Source organism: Anomaloglossus baeobatrachus, chromosome 4 (assembly GCF_048569485.1).
Source record: "Anomaloglossus baeobatrachus isolate aAnoBae1 chromosome 4, aAnoBae1.hap1, whole genome shotgun sequence".
NCBI lineage: Eukaryota > Metazoa > Chordata > Amphibia > Anura > Aromobatidae > Anomaloglossus > Anomaloglossus baeobatrachus.
Window position 1 is genome coordinate 62088175 of NC_134356.1, and position 17619 is coordinate 62105793.

At 48.1% G+C, this 17619-nt stretch overlaps 1 protein-coding gene across 1 annotated transcript in view; it reads left to right on the forward strand.

Moving 5' to 3' along the window:
- The window catches only part of MGAT4B (alpha-1,3-mannosyl-glycoprotein 4-beta-N-acetylglucosaminyltransferase B), a 511447-nt gene that overhangs the window by 471772 nt on the left and 22056 nt on the right, over window positions 1-17619 (forward strand). Inside the window, exons 10-12 of the mRNA XM_075344381.1 lie at window positions 8586-8693; window positions 10308-10501; window positions 14240-14318. Of these exons, the coding sequence (XP_075200496.1) occupies window positions 8586-8693; window positions 10308-10501; window positions 14240-14318 (381 nt within the window). The remainder of the gene's footprint in view (window positions 1-8585; window positions 8694-10307; window positions 10502-14239; window positions 14319-17619) is intronic.

Consider the following 17619-nt stretch of genomic DNA (forward strand, 5'->3'; position numbering starts at 1 on the left):
ACCAATAGTCACACATGAGGAGCAACAGTTCCAAAACCCTTCTCCCTCCAAAGTTTACATCAGGCTCCTTACCCCTAAAACCCTGGATTAATATAATTCTTACTGACAAAGAAGGGAGCTCTGGGCTCCCCCATCCCCTGAACTGTTACAGTTGGTAAGAGATAAAATATGTTAGGGGGTCTGGAATAGCCAGTTCTAAGGTTTCAATTCGTATTCTTGACGTGCCAGTTCTCCATATCAGGTCCCTAAAAAGACCATTTAGTTTATAGAAGAGTTGTAGGGGAATCCACAGCGGTGGATTATGGAACAGATTAAAGTGTCTGTGGCATGAAAGTCATCTTAATCAAATTGGCTCTCACCACAACCGATAACGGAAGTTTACACCTAGCTGTTATTTTATGCTGAAATTTGGTTAGGAGTGGATCGATGTTAAAGACTCATAACCTAAAATGTTTCACTTACTCTTAGGGGTACTTTGCACACTACGACATCGCATGCCGATGGTAGCGATACCGAGCGCGATAGTCCCCGCCCCCGTTGCAGCTGCGATATCTTGTGATAGCTGCCGTAGCGAACATTATCGCTACGGCAGCTTCACATGCACTCACCTTCCCTGCGACGTCGCTCTGGACGGCGAACCGCCTCCTTCCTAAGGGGGCGGGTCGTGCGGCGTCACAGCGATGTCACACGGCAGGCGGCCAATAGAAGCAGAGGGGCGGAGATGAGCGGGACGTAAACATCCCGCCCACCTCTGTCCTTCCGCATAGCCGGCGGGAGCCGCGGGACGCAGGTAAGGAGATGTTCCTCACTCCAGCGGCTTCTCACACAGCGATGTGTGCTGCCGCAGGAACGAGGAACAACATCGTACCTGTTGCTGCCGCGACATTATGGAAATGACCGACACTACACCGATATTACAATTTCGACGCTTTTGCGCTCGTTAATCTTATCAAAAACGATTTACACACTCCGATGTCGACAGCGACGCCGGATGTGCGTCACTTTCAATTTGACCCCACCGACATCGCAGCTGCGAAGTCGTAGTGTGCAAAGTACCCCTTACACCCAAATATTTAAAGGAAGGAGCTATTCTAACCTGTCCAGCAGCTGCCAATTCCTTAAAGGGGTGGTTCACCCATTTTTTTTATTTTCTGTCGAAGTTCTACTTACAATTCTAGGTATTTTCTCCATTGGCTTGTATTTCCATTTCTGGCACTGAGCGGCGCTATGCTGCACGCTCAGTGCCTGTCACATGACCCCCTGGAGCTGTGGCTGCCGGCATCCTCTGACGTCCCGGCATTTCCGGGCTCTCAAACAAGACGGGTACGTCACAGGATGCCGGCGCCACTCAGATTGAGTGACAGGGCTGTGGGCGGTGACTACCGCACGTCACAGCTCAGCATCGAGGGGAGGATCCGGAGGACGTCTGTGTGGAGCCGGCGTCCTGCAGATGGTGAGGCTGAGGCACGGGGGGGGGTCTTCAGCTGAATCCCCCCCTGCACGTAAGTATGTGATCACACTGTCCACCCGCCTGCTCTGCTGCGATGTCAGGAGAGCGGCCGGTGTCGGGCAGTGTGATCATCTGCTCCTCCCAGCAGCAAGACACTGACAGGCATGTCACCGCTGTGCTCTGCCATCTGTCCTGCTGCATGGGACCAACTGTCTGCACTCTGTCACCTGCACCACAAGTCACAGAGTGGAGACAGTTGGTGACAGAGCACCTCTGCCCCCCCCCCTCTTCTTTCCCCACTCTCTTCTCCCCCCCCTCTCTCTCTCCCCCCTCCCTCTCTCTCCCCTCCGCTCTCTTTCCCCCCCCGCTCGCTCTCTTTCCCCATCCCCGCTCGCTCTCTTTCCCCCCCGCTTGCTCTCTTCTCCCCCCCGCTCGCTCTCTTCTCCCCCCCTTTCGCTCTCTTCTCCCCCCCTTTCGCTCTCTTCTCCCCCCCTTTCGCTCTCTTCTCCCCCTCTCTCTCTCTTCTCCCCCCCTCTCTCTCTTCTCCCCCCTCTCTCTCTTCTCCCCCCCTCTCTCTCGTCTCCCCCCCTCTCTCTCGTCTCCCCCCCCTCTCTCTTCTCCCCCCCCTCTCTCTTCTCCCCCCTCTCTCTCTTCTCCCCCCTCTCTCTTCTCCCCCCTCTCTCTCTTCTCCCCCTCTCTCTCTTCCCCCCCCTCTCTCTCTCCCCCCTCTCTCTCTCCCCCCCTCTCTCTCCCCCCCCTCTCTCTCTCCCCCCCTCTCTCTCTCCCCCCCTCTCTCTCCCCCCCTCCCTCTCTCTCCCCGCTCGCTCTCTTTCCCCCCCGCTCGCTCTCTTTTCCCCCCCCACTCGCTCTTTCCCCCCCGCTCGCTCTCTTCTCCCCCCGCTCGCTCTCTTCTCCCCCCCTCTCTCTCTCTTCTCCCCCCTCTCTCTTCTCCCCCCCGCTCGCTCTCTTCTCCCCCCGCTCGCTCTCTTCTCCCCCCCGCTCGCTCTCTTCTCCCCCCCGCTCGCTCTCTTCTCCCCCCCGCTCGCTCTCTTCTCCCCCCCGCTCGCTCTCTTCTCCCCCCCGCTCGCTCTCTTCTCCCCCCCTTTCGCTCTCTTCTCCCCCTCTCTCTCTCTTCTCCCCCCCTCTCTCTTTTCTCCCCCCTCTCTCTCTTCTCCCCCCTCTCTCTCTTCTCCCCCCCTCTCTCTCGTCTCCCCCCCTCTCTCTCGTCTCCCCCCCCTCTCTCTTCTCCCCCCCTCTCTCTTCTCCCCCCTCTCTCTCTTCTCCCCCCTCTCTCTTCTCCCCCCTCTCTCTCTTCTCCCCCTCTCTCTCTTCTCCCCCCCTCTCTCTCTCCCCCCTCTCTCTCTCCCCCCCCTCTCTCTCCCCCCCTCTCTCTCTCCCCCCCTCTCTCTCCCCCCCTCCCTCTCTCTCCCCGCTCGCTCTCTTTCCCCCCCGCTCGCTCTCTTTTCCCCCCCACTCGCTCTTTCCCCCCCGCTCGCTCTCTTCTCCCCCCGCTCGCTCTCTTCTCCCCCCCTCTCTCTCTCTTCTCCCCCCTCTCTCTTCTCCCCCCCGCTCGCTCTCTTCTCCCCCCCGCTCGCTCTCTTCTCCCCCCCGCTCGCTCTCTTCTCCCCCCCGCTCGCTCTCTTCTCCCCCCCGCTCGCTCTCTTCTCCCCCCCGCTCGCTCTCTTCTCCCCCCTCTCTCTCTTCTCCCCCCCGCTCGCTCTCTTCTCCCCCCTCTCTCTCTTCTCCCCCTCTCTCTTCTCCCCCCCTCCCTCTCTCTCCCCTCCGCTCTCTTCTCCCCCCCCGCTCGCTCTCTTCTCCCCCCCTTTCGCTCTCTTCTCCCCCTCTCTCTTCTTCTCCCCCTCTCTCTTCTTCTCCCCCCCCTCTCTTCTCCCCCCTCTCTCTCTTCTCCCCCCTCTCTCTCGTCTCCCCCCCTCTCTCTCTTCTCCCCCCTCTCTCTCTTCTCCCCCCTCTCTCTCTTCCCCCCCCCCCCTCTCCCCCCCCCTCTCTCCCCCCCTCTCTCTCTCCCCCCCCTCTCTCTCTCCCCCCCCTCTCTCTCTCCCCCCCTCTCTCTCTCCCCCCCTCTCTCTCTCCCCCCCTCTCTCTCTCCACCCCTCTCTCTCTCCCCCCTCTCTCTCCCCGCTCGCTCTCTTTCCCCCCCGCTCGCTCTCTTTTCCCCCCCGCTCGCTCTCTTTTCCCCCCCACTCGCTCTCTTTCCCCCCCACTCGCTCTCTTCTCCCCCCGCTCGCTCTCTTCTCCCCCCTCACTCTCTCTTCTCCTCCCTCTCTCTTCTCTCCCCCCCGCTCGCTCTCTTCTCTCCCCCCTCTCTCTTCTCCCCCCCCGCTCGCTCTCTTCTCCCCCCCGCTCGCTCTCTTCTCCCCCCCCCGCTCGCTCTCTTCTCCCCCCCCCCGCTCGCTCTCTTCTCCCCCCTCTCTCTTCTCCCCCCCTCTCTCTTCTCCCCCCCTCTCTCTTCTCCCCCTCTCTCTCTTCTCCCCCCCCTCGCTCTCTTCTCCCCCCCCTCGCTCTCTTCTCACCCCCTCGCTCTCTTCTCCCCCCCTCGCTCTCTTCTCACCCCCCGCTCGCTCTCTTTTCCTCGCTCTCTCCTGGCATTGTCAGTACAGAAATCTCTCCATCGTGGAGGGGTGAGAGGGAGTAATAAACATGGAGTCCCTACTGTGTCTGTGTATTTATTTCTAATAAAGTATTTTTCTCTGTGTGATGTCTTTTTTTTTTTTTTTTAAGACCTTTCTTGGAGATTCTTAATGGCCAGGTTAAACTTGGCCTGACATTAAGAATCTCGGGCTTTATACCAGCTGGTAAAACATAGCTGGTATTAACCCCTTATTACCCAGCGTGCCACCTGGCACCAGGGCCACTGGAAGAGTTGGATACAGCGCCTGAAGATGGCGCTTCTATGAAAGCGCCATTTTCTGGGGCAGCTGTGGACTGCATTTCGCAGTGGGGGGCCCAGAAAGTTTGGGCACCCTGCACTGTGGATTCCAATCCCCAGCTGCCTAGTTGTACCTGGCTGGACTCAAAAATTTGGTGAAGCCCACATCATTTTTTATTTTTTTTTTAATTATTTCATGAAATTCATGAGAAAAAAAAGGGCTTCTCTATATTTTTGGTTCCCAGCCGGGTACAACTAGGCAGCTGGGGGTTGGGGGCAGCCCGTAGCTGCCTGTTGTACCTGGCTAGCATACAAAAATATGGCGAAGCCCACGTCATTTTCTTAAAAATGTTTTCAGGGAAAAACCTTTATAAAAAAAAAAAATGCTTCCCTGCATTTCTATTGCCAGTGAAAGTAACACCAAGCAGCGGGGGCTAGCAGCCAGTAGCTGCTTTGGTTACCCTTAGCAATAGAAAATGCAGCGGGAGCCCACAAACAATGTGATTTTTTTTTGTTTTTTTATTTTTAATGAATTTTTTTAAAAAAAAATCGGCATGGGCTTCGCCCATCGAGCACCAGAGCATTTTACTGCTCAATTCATCCCAAGTAATCAGATGACTCCAGTGTCGGCCGATTACTTGTTCTGTGTCCCCCTGCATCAATCGCAGCGTGTACGGGCTGTGAGGTCAGCGGAGTGGAGACAGTGACATGCTCTGCTCTGACACATAGTGTGCTGCATGTCACTATCTTTCTCCACTCTGGTACTTGTTGTGCAGGTGACCGGATGCTACATGTCACTAACTGTCTCCACTATGGGAATTGTTGTGCAGGTGACCGGATGCTACATGTCACTAACTGTCTCCACTATGGGACTTGTTGTGCAGGTGAGAGTGTATACAGTTGGTACTATGCAGCAGAAATCACAGAGTGGGGCAGTTAGTGACATGTATCATCCGGTCACCTGCACAACAAGTCCCAGAGTGGAGACAGTGACATGCTCTGCTCTGACACATAGTGTGCTGCATGTCACTATCTTTCACCACTCTGGGGACTTGTTGTGCAGGTGACCGGATGCTGCATTTCACTAACTGTCTCCACTCTGGGACTTGTTGTGCAGGTGACCGGATGCTACATGTCACTAACTGTCTCCACTATGGGACTTGTTGTGCAGGTGAGAGTGTATACAGTTGGTACTATGCAGCAGAAATCACAGAGTGGGGCAGTTAGTGACATGTATCATCCGGTCACCTGCACAACAAGTCCCAGAGTGGAGACAGTGACATGCTCTGCTCTGACACGTAGTGTGCTGCATGTCACTATCTTTCACCACTCTGGGACTTGTTGTGCAGGTGACCGGATGATACATGTCACTAACTGCCCCACTCTGAGACTTGTTCAGGTGAGAGTGTATACAGTTGGAACAATGCAGCAGAAGTCACAGAGTGGAGCAAGTTAGTGACATGTATCATCCGGTCACCTGCACAACAAGTCCCAGAGTGGATACAGTGACATGCAGCACACTATGTGTCAGAGCAGAGCATGTCACCAACTTGCTCTGCTTTGTCACCTGCGGTGCTGCATGTCACGTTTTTGCCGCGATTTGGTGCCTTTTTTGCTGCGTTTTTGCTCACTGCGTTTTTAATCAGTGCACAATGCCATTAAAGATTGTTGATGAAAAAAATAAAAAAGGTCTGATGTCATTTCCTTATTCAAAATGTTCATTGTATGCAGGAGAGCAGACAGCAGCTGCAGAACTACAAGGCTCAGCATCCTCCATCCAGGACTGTATGCAGTTTTTTACCCAAAAAGAAAAAAAAAATGACATGAGCTTCGCCATATTTTTGTATGCTAGCCGGGTACAGCAGGCAGGTACGGGCTGCCCCCAACCCCCAGCTGCCTATTTGTACCCGGCTGGGAACCAAAAATATAGAGAAGCCCTTTTTTTTTTTAATTATTTCATGAATTTCATGAAATAATTTTAAAAAAAAAATGACGTAAGCTTCGCCTAATTTTAGTGTCCAGCCGGGTACAACTAGGCAGCTGGGGATTGGAATCCACAGTGAAGGGTGCCCAAGCTTTCTGGGCACCCCCACTGCGAATTGCAGTCCGCAGCCACCCCGGAAAATGGCGCTTTCATAGAAGCGCCATCTTCTGGCGCTGTATCCAACTCTTCCAGCTGCCCTGATGCCGGGTGGCTAGCTAGGTAATAATGGAGTTAGGGCTAGCTGTATATTATCAGCTAGCCCTAAGCCTGAAATTCATGGTGTCACGCCAATATTAGACATGGCCACCATGAATTTCTAGTAATGATAAAAAAAAAACCACAACACACAGAAAAATATTTTTATTAGAAATAAAACACAACACAATTAGTGACTCCATCTTTATTGAAATAAAGAACCCCCCCTCCGCAGTAATCCTGGGTTAGGGTCCCGCGCCGTCCAATCAGGATCCAATATCATCTGATCGGTTTGCTGGAAGGCAAAGCGATCAGATGTGTCAGGATCAAGTGCCTGAATCACATCACACATCAGCTGATTGTATAAAAGCCGATTATACAATCAGCTGAAGCATCAATGCAAAAAAAAAAAAAAATAAATAAAATACTCACGTCTGTGCTGATTACCGGCAGCTCCTGTAGCGGAGTCTGATCCTGTCCGATCGCTGCAGGAGCTGCCGGTAATCAGCTGATGAAGTCCCCTGACGGCAGGATCAGCTGATAGCCGGCCGGGCGCGAAAAAGCCGGCGAGACTACGATCAGCTGATGCGTCAGGTGACTGCATCAGGTGATCCACCGCCAGGTCCTGCAAGCTTCGTGCGTGCCCCGGGGAGACTGCACACAGCCAGAGCGGCGGTACCGAGACAGGGGCTGGAAGCAGGCATGGCACCGGGACCCTGCAGACAGGTGAGTATGACATACACACACACACATACACACTCACACACTCACTGTATATAGACACACACACACACATACACACTCACGCACACACACTGTATATACACACACACACTGTATATACGCACACACACTGTATATACGCGCACACACACACTGTATATACACACACACACACACTGTATATACACATACACACTGTATATACGCGCACACATACACATACACTGTATATACACACACACACTTTCTTCCCCTGGCTGTGTAGAGCTGCTGCTGCCTCTGTATGATTGATCTCAGTGCATCCACAGGGAAGAGGCAGGGAGGAGGGTTTGGTCGGAGAGCAGAGTGGGTGTATTAGACACAATGGGTGTGTTAGATAAGCTAGACACCGCCCTAGAGCCACAAAGAATTCTGGGACTTGTAGGAACTGAACACAGGAAGTCAGAGGAGAGATTAACCCCATCAGAGCTGGAGCCAGCAATGAAGATGTGCTGCTAGTGCACAATAAAAGGTAATTTTGCTGAAAAAACATAATAGATGTGTTGAGGAGCACATATTAGCAAGATTTATCAGAAAAAAAAAAATCCGTTTTGGTAACTGGACAACTTCTTTAAGGGGTTTCTTTCCCAACGGCATAAGTACAGACTTGCTCCAGTTGACAAAGTCCAGACAATTGTCCATATTTGTTGATTTCCATGGCAGATGCCAACAAGGCTGGCCAGTTGTTGAGCAAAAGGACATCATCTGCATATAATGAGCTTTGGTTTTTTTTTCATGATGTTCCCCATAACCGAAACCATGAATCCCTTTGTACGAAACACCCCTTGAGGCTACCTTGAGGGTAAACTGGTACTTCTAAGACCTTGAGCTGAATATGGACTTCTTGTTGGCCATGACCTATAACAGCCGATGCTCTCAGGCTTTGTGTATATCCCTAATCATAAAAGCAAGGTTTGTAAATTTGCCGACCATTAACTTTGTGCGTTAGTGGCGTCAGCGTTTGTTTTTTTTTTTTTCTTTTTTCGTTACTTTATGGAACAGATTTGCTTTTCTGTTTTTACTAAAACCAGATACAAAGTGTGATTCTCGTTAATAAATCTTAGCAAGACAAATATGTGACACAAAAAATTATCACATTCCAGTTCTGCTAATTATGTGTAAAAAAAACAACCGTTCACGTCTCTCTCATCTGCGAGCTTTGTGCCATATGGGATGTGGTGTTTGTAATGCTGAATACTGTTTCGGGATGGTGATAACCAGTTTGCTTGCTTTCTTTCAACGTTTGTGTTATCTGACCTAGACATAAGCACAGCCGCCTGCTAATAATGAATGCTTTTCATTTTCAGAAGCACTGCGACAGACAAAAAGCAAACCTGAGGATTCGGTTCAAACCTTCTCTGTTCCAACACGTAGGGACCCACTCATCTCTGGCAGGGAAAATTCAGAAATTAAAGGTATGGAGAATTGCATAATTAATATTTGCAGAACTGGAGATATGTTAAAGGGATTGTTCTCTTTTTAATGTCATTATTCCATAAATTCTGCAACCTATAAAATAACACACATTTACTCCTTATGCCTCTGGGTCCACTGCGTTCATTACTTGTTGATTGTATGTAGCTGTGGTGTTGCAACTACAGCGCCAACTACAATCAATCACTGTGCTCTGCAGCTCTGCCAATGTAGTCAGCACCTGCTGCTGATCCCAGTGATTGGCTTGCAGCACTGTCGATGTGACATCACCACTTCAGCGGCGGTGACCGAATGAGAGTGGGTAAAAGCTCAGTTTATTTTATAAGTATCTGAGACTACATAGTAATAAAAGTTAAGTAAACCCCTTTTAAGCAATTACACTAAGAAATCACTTATGCAACCGCATAAAAATATATATATCTTTATTGAAAAGTAGTAAAAACACATAAAACACGTCTCATGATAGAACCCCCCCCCCAGGGGGCAGATGGTACGCATTAGGGATACCTGGCCAAACCCCCTACGCAATATGTATAAAAATATTGAAGAAAAATAACTAATACCTCAGGACCGATATCTTGTAAAATAAATTACCATGTTTCTGAAAAATATTTTTTTCAAAAAAGACACAAGTGTCAGAATAGTTTTAAATATATGGCAATCAAATGGTAAACATACCTTTTTACAAAAGGCACAAGTGTGTCATGTTAGTATTATATGTAAAAATATATAACCATAAACATGGAAAAGGTCCAGAAAACCAAAGTATTATTGTTTCTACCTGCATAGGGCGTTAGTAACAACATTAAAATACAGTGTCCCCGTACACCCGACGCACGTTTCACACTAAGAATGCTTCATCCTGGAGCCCTTTTAACCAATATAAATTCTAGGACGGAACCTGAAATGAAGTGTTTCCATGTTGACACGCCTGATAGTTCACCCCTTTATATCTTGCAATAATCACTTTTAATTTGTCCAATGCGATATGCCAATAACTGTCTAGTGGTTTGATGAGCATTTCCAAGCCATGTTCGACAACGTTTCAGAGACTGTGTGGATGATGTGTCTGCAATTGATTAGAAGACCGGCGTATGTCTAGAAACTGTTGTCTGCACATGTGTAGATGACTGCCATTCTCCTGAAATTGGGAATAGCAAATGAGATGGTAATACCTCTGTGAAGTGCCTGCAGTGGTCTGCATATCTGTAGCATACCCCCAATCTTAATTTACACACAGTCATTTATTTGTATGTTCTCTTGTCTTCATGAAGTTTTATTATTGTTGGCAGCTCATGTGCTGACAACAATCATTTTTTTGTCACCTTAAAAGATGCAAGAAAGCAGCAAATGTTTCACCTACAACAAATTTATGAGGCCATGATCGGTAATGATCGGTTCTGCAGAAACAGTAGCGTATACAAGCCCTTATACATTACACTAATCATACATGATCTCTCGTTATGTCGAGAATCTAGTACTGTTCTGATCATAATAATGATGTCATTGGATTTCCTATATACTCTGTGGAATTGATGGTCTGTAATAAATACATCCTACATTTCTCAGCAATATAACTTTGTTGTCTCATTCAGGACAAAGACTTTGGTAAGCAAGCTCTCCGAAAGGAACATGTGAATCCAGCTGCTGAGGTCAGCACCAGCCTAAAAACTTACCAACATTTCACCTTGGAGAAGGCTTACCTAAGAGAAGATTTCTTTTGGGCGTTCACACCAACCGCAGGAGACTTTGTTCGCTTTAGGTTCTTCAAACCTTTACGGGTTGAAAGGTCCGTGAATAGTAAAACATATTGGAATTTTGTCGTTTGTATGACCGGGATGATTATTGGCTTTGTTACTCTTCATTTCATTGTTAATCACTTCCCAGGTTGTTTTGTGAGTCGTGTCTTAGTATTCGTATAGCCTTGTACTAAGGAAGGCCTTCTAGGTGTAAATATTATAGCTATATGCGAGATGATAATATTGGTCCTCTCGACTCTCCCCCCAATAGATGTTGTCGGGAATTGAAGTATCAGACAGTGGGAATTTTGACTCCTAATCCTTTTGTTTAGGTGAGACAAGCAACTGACAGAAGTGTCTGGCATCTGCTTTCTCCACGCTCCCTGTTGAAAACACATGACAGCATAGCCAAGCCGAGCGCTTGTGTGTGGGAGTCAGGAGAGATGGCTGTTTGACGGAGGAACATGTGGCCAACATTTGACTTAGGGTTCCTTCCCACTTTAGCGATGCAGCAGCGATCCGACCAGCGATCTGACCTGGTCAGGATCGCTGCTGCATCGCTACATGGTCGCTGGTGAGCTGTGAAACAGGCAGATTTCACCAGCGACCAGTGACCAGCCCCCAGCCAGCAGCGACGTGCAAGCGACGCTGCGCTTGCACGGAGCCGGCGTCTGGAAGCTGCGGACACTGGTAACTAAGGTAAACATCGGGTATGGTTACCCGATGTTTACCTTAGTTACCAGCTCACACCGCTTAACTTAGCATGTGCAGGGAGCAGGAGCCGGCACTGGCAGCGTGAGAGCTGCGGAGGCTGGTAACGAAGGTAAATATCGGGTAACCACCTTGGTTACCCGATGTTTACCTTGGTTACAGCTTACCGCAGGCTGTCAGACGCCGGCTCCTGCTCCCTTCACATTCAGGATTGTTGCTCTCTCGCTGTCACACACAGCGATGTGTGCTTATCAGCGGGAGAGCAACAATAAAAAAACGAACCAGCACTGTGTGTAACGAGCAGCGATCTCACAGCAGGGGCAAGATCGCTGCTCAGTGTCACACACAGCGAGATCGCTAATGAGGTCACAAAAAACGTGACTCAGCAGCGATCTCAGTAGCGATCTCGTTGTGTGGCCAACTTAAAACCCCCATACATATTAGAATGTGAACCAAATCCACCAATATCTAATATGTATGTACACCCTGGACAATTGATTGTTTGGGGAATTAAGGATCCAGTATGTCTGATTTTGGACTACCAATCCTTTTGTTCTCCCTGAGATAAGATGCCACCAAACCTGTCTGTCATAGAGAACACAGGAGGGCTCGGTTGAATGAGTGCTCTTGTGTATGCCTGTTAGAACGATGAGGCTGAAAGACAAAAAGGCGCAAAAACTGGCGTCTTATCCTGGTAGGAACTAGAATTAAGGGGTGCAGGGAATCATTCAACTGGGTGATGTCATGCTGTATAAAGGGTTGGTAAGAAAGTAGTACAGCGTATTCCCCACTAGGTGGCAGAAGTGTAGTGAAGGAGAGTCAAAGTATCACTGTAACAGAAAGGAGGCTGAATTACAGCAGAGTAACTTCAGCAGGCAATTCACAGGCAAACCACCAGGGGGCAATAGAGTAGTCAAGTAGTCAGGGTCTAGCCAGGAAGTCAAGTCACTGCAGAGGGAAGATCAGGTCAGAAAACAGCACCAAGGTCTGATGCCCGGAGATCAGGTATGCAGGGGGAAACACAAAGGGGACAGCGAACAGGAGACAAGACCGGAGGGGACACAAAAACTGGAAGGAGGATGAACCAGGATGGGTAAACAAATGACAGGAGACAGAAGTCAGGGACTGGGACAGATGGACAAATAGGGGAGAGTACAGGTCAGGGCATGGCAACAAAGAGTCAGATTAAACAGGAAATCTCACCAGAGCCAGTTACAGGCTGCAGAGCAAAACTATAACCTGCAATGCAGGTGCAGCGCCCAGATATAGTGTCTCCTGAAACGAACAAATGAAGCTGATGGAAGTTAACCCCTGACATGACCAGGCCAGGTCTGGGAAACTCTGGAGCAGGGAATACCGGTCCTGGATCATGACAGGGGAGTTGTGCAAGTCACAACTCCTATAATACGTTTGTTAGTCTAAAAAAGGCTGCTGCAGACCCACAAGGTAAAAACATCAATTGATGGAAGAGAAGAAATGGGTTGTCAAGCCGCACCGCCAGATGGATTCAGCATATTTTATTGTTCTTTTTCTACGTGTTTCGGTGCTAGCATGTTCCTTCTTTAGGAATCAACAATAGCAATGACATTGCTATTGTTGGTTCCTGAAGAAGCCGCATGCTAACTCCGAAACACATAGAACTAGAACAATGCAAAATATGCCGATTACATAGTTTGCTCTCGTGAATCCATCCGGCAGCGTGGCTTGACAACCCATTTCTTCTCTTATGTATAGCTGAACAGGCTGAAATAGCTGCTGGCCGAGTAATCGTTCAGCCAACAACCATCTAATGTGTAAGGGGGATTTAGACTCTGTTCAGATTGCTTTTGAGCATCACAGACGTATTTTTGGGTGCAAATATCCAAACGTTTTCCGCTAAAAGAAGCCTCGTACGTATGGTGCTGTATGTCACCCATAAACTTTCCTGTAAATAAAAAAAAAAACATAATGTACCATGTTGTAGAAGTTATTTTTCAGGATGCCTCTACAAAGCAAAAATTGTTCAATTACAGGATAAAAAAATATACATTGGCCACTTTCCCAGCTCATCCATCAAACATGTTCACATAATGTGAGAACTGAGCCAAGGATGGGTTGACAGGAAAGAAACCCCTCCTGAATATATAGTTCTACATTTTTGGTTAAGGAATACAAGTGAATTTCGGAAGATTAGATACAGAAACCAAAGTTTTCAGCCATGTTCCTTAAAGAGTGTATGCGGCCTGTGTCTTGCCTGTTACATGCACTGCCCTAAAAGGGTGCCGCGCAGCGTATCTTAGGACCTTTGAGTTTTTGGCTTCGAAACACTCAGAAACTTGTTTCCGAAAAAAATCTCAGTTAGTGCGAAAATGTATTTGTTGTATATGATTACACAAAATGGTCAGTGATCAATCACAAATATCTGCCTCGGCGTTAAACACCCATAGTCATATATGCAGCACATGCAAGAGCTCAACCTGAGTAATAAAATACATCAGTAACCGTGAAGTAAGCGTATTCCCGGTGTCGAGCATTCGGTAAGTGTCTGAAAATTGCCTGAAATGTTTAAATGAAGTTTTCACGTTCGTCTTGGTCTCGCTCAGCAAATGTTTGCACAGCTTTTACAGTATTTATCTAGCTTTACCGACTCTTCTCTTATAAGCACCTGCCGTAGAATTTCGATAAAGCTGCTCTTAAAGCTTTCCTACAGGCTAATCACGCATTAGGGTATTAACAAACATACCGCTATTAATGCACTACAGCTAAGAATAGCGTAAGTGGTGGTAAAAGCAAGTGTACAGAGACTATATGCTGATGTTATAGCAAACACCCCATGGTCTTATTTTAAGCTGCGGAAGTGAAGGATAAGATTTTTCAATATTAGACGTTATGCAGAAAATGGAAGGTGGAGATCAGGTTGTTTTTTTCCTTTTTAGATTGAAAACTGCTTGCTGTGGATGCCGCGTCTCCTCCTCCTCCTTAAGATACGAGTTAATTAGACTACAAGAAATAATTACTTGTTATCACGAGATCGACCTTCATCTGTCTTTGACTTGAGAGCTTCGTTCTTAATTTATAATTTTTTTTTCTTCCTATAGGTATTTTTTCCGAAGTGGAAACATAGAGCACCCTGAAGATAAGCTTTATAACACCACGGTGGAGATCCTGCCTTTTGATGTAAGTGGCTGGTAGATTTGTACTGTTCAGGTTTTGGTCTGGGGGATTAACTATATACTACAGTGTTTTATTTTTTTCAAAAATAAAACACTGTCCTATTCTTTTTGCCCCGAAAAAAGCACTAGGGCTTATTTTCAGGTAGGTCTTATTCTTGGGGAAAAATGGTTGGGGTTAAGTTTACCCCCACAAAAAGGCAGACCCCCTTCTTCCCAGGAGAATCATACTTACCAGGCTCCAGACTTCTATGTGGCTCCCAGGTCCTCCTGTGATCTTCAGCAGGCGCTCCCAGCAGGTATGCATCATGTGGTCCTCCCCGACACACTCGTATACAACACATTGCACACACACACACACACACATGCACACATACACTCATAGTCCTACGCACACATGACATTGCACACACAATCACACATCAGATCGCATACACTCTCGCCACATCTGGCGATACCGATTTGCTTCTAGCTGGCAGAGGAAGATAGTACGCAGTCCAATGGAGTGCGAGGACCTGTGACGGAACGCATCGATGTGTTCCACCGCAGGTCCCTCATACATTCCACCGCAGGTCCTCGCACTCCACTGCACTGCGTGCCATCTTGCCCTTCCAGCTAGAAGCAAATCGGCATCTGCAGATGTGATGATTGTGTGTGCGATCTGATGTGAGATTGTATGGGCGATCTGATGTGTGATTGTGTGCGCACAATCTGATGTTTGTGTGTGTTCGTGCGATTTGATGTGTGTTGGTGTGTGTTCCACTGCAGATCTTCCCGTTCGGCGTATGGTGAGTATGATTGCGGAGTCTTCTCACTTTTGGAGGTGTCTGCTCTCTTTAATGAAGTGTCCTGCAGTATTCTTTAGCTTTTTTAGCTGCATGGACACTTCATTATTGAAGTGCGAGTAGGGCTTATTACCGGGGTAGGGCTTATAATTAATCCTTGCTCTGAAAATGCTGAAAATTCCTGCTAGGGCTTATTTTGGTGAGAGGTCTTACTTTTAGAAAAACACTTGTTTATACTGTATTTTTGTTACATATAGTAGATGCAGCAAATATTGACATGTGGAATACCATATATATTTGTCTGATTTATCCCAAAATATCTAATTATCCTATAATAATCAAACAGCCTATTTAAACCGTATTTAATTTAACAGTTACAAGTCTACGACTTGCTTGTCACATGCTCTGGAATAGATATACTAGCGTTATTTGGGCTTCTCACGTCTGGGACCCTAATAGATGAAGATTAATGGGTGCCAATTCCATTGCAGATCGTCTACTTAAAATCATCAGAGGAGGAGAATGGCACTTTCGTATTGTATAAAAAGGAAAAATCTTCTGTATCCAAATTCCATTAAAATTCTATGAATTTGTTGTATACCTTGTAAGATGAACGCGTTTTTGGCCTTATGTTTGAACCATAAGGTCCATATATAACAGAAAAAAATCACCGTATTTTTTGCTTTATAAGGCGCACTTTTGTTTTTCCAAATTTTGGGGTAAAGTAGGGGGTACGTCTTATAATCCGAATATACTGCAGGGCCCAGGGGAGGTGGGGGCAGCTCTGGAGCGGTGCTGGAGGCTGAGGCAGACTGGTGGAGGCTGGTGAAGGCTGCAGTAGGCAGCAGGAGATTTCCTGCTCCCGCTTATATAATATGCACTGCTGCTGTCCATCACTGTGGTGCTCAAACCGCACCACAGTGATGGGCTGGGGGAGCGATGCATATTATATGTGCCTGCACCCCCCTTTGATGGCACACGTCCCCCTGTGTTAGATATGGCCCCCATGCTGCTGCCCATCCTAAAATAAAAAAAACACTTTACTTGCCTCTTCCAGCGTGTCTCCCTGCTGCCACTGTGATCAGGCACGCAGAGATGATGTCACTCTGCTGTGCGGATCACATGACCAGCACCGAGATCCAGGAAGTGCAGGAGCTCAGCAGCACGGAGGGAGACACGGGAGGACAGCGCTGGACAAGGGAAGTAAAGAGTATTTTATTTTACTATGGGCAGCAGCATGGGGGCCATATCAAACACAGGGGGACGTGTGCCATCCATAGGGGGCCATGGGCAGCACAGGGAGATGTGTGCCATCCATAGGAGGCCATGGGCAGCACAGGGAGATGTGTGCCATCCATAGGAGGCCATGGGCAGCACAGGGGGACGTGTGCCATCCATAGGGGGCCATGGGCAGCACAGGGGGGCGTGTGCCATCCATAGGGGGCCGTGGGCAGCACAGGGGGGCATGTGCCATCCATAGGGGGCCATGGGCAGCACAGGGGGACGTGTGCCATCCATAGGGGGCCATGGGCAGCACAGGGGGACGTGTGCCATCCATAGGGGGCCATGGGCAGCACAGAGGGACGTGTGCCATCCATAAGAGACCTGTGCCAGCTGTAGGAGACGTGTGCCATGTATAGGAGACCTGTGCCAGCTTTAGGGGATGTGTGCCAGCAATAGGGGATGTGTGCCATCAATGGGGGACATGTGGCATCACTGGGGGACATGTGCCAGCACAAGGGGGCTATATTCAATATAAGGGGGCCATATCAAGATTAAGGGGGCTAATTTTAGGATGGGGGGCTATGAGGGACATATACCCTATATGATTTGTTAGACGGACACTGGCATTATAAGACAGACCCCATTTAACATAAAAAAAAAATAATTCTCTTTTCCTTCACCAAATTTGTGGGTGCGTCTTATAATCAGTTGCGTCCTATAAAGCGAAAAACACGGTAAATTTGGCACTGTCACTCCAACAGAATGTAGCAGCAGTCCATAGGTAGGGTAAAAGATTCTATTCTGTTCAGGGTCTTAAAAGCTGACACGTTTCAGGGATCTGCTCCACTTCATTAGCCCAAAAACAAGACATCTCTGCAGGAAGGAGGGCCCTGTGACAGGATGAGATATGCTTAAAACAACAATATAAAGGTGAGCACCGCCTTGTTATAGATACCTTTTTGCTTTTTTTTTTTTAATACCAATTTGGCTAAACGTATCACAAAAGGCGCCGTCGTCCTGTTTTTTTGTGGGGTTTTTTTTGTTTTTTTTTATTTTTCATAGTTTAAATTATGGAATTATGAGAAGACCTTTAAAAATACAAAGTAAATACTAATTGAAAGCATACGTGTCACCTGCTGTCATATGTGTGACATCATGTCTAGAATTCTTCCCGTTCGCCTGTCTTCTACCTAATGCTAGTATCCGGCATGCTCCCCTCCATAGTTGTCTTCTGCTGTGGTCTCCTCTTATGGGAAGCGTGCTGGATGCTAGAATTAGCTGCTATACAGGCAATTTGTT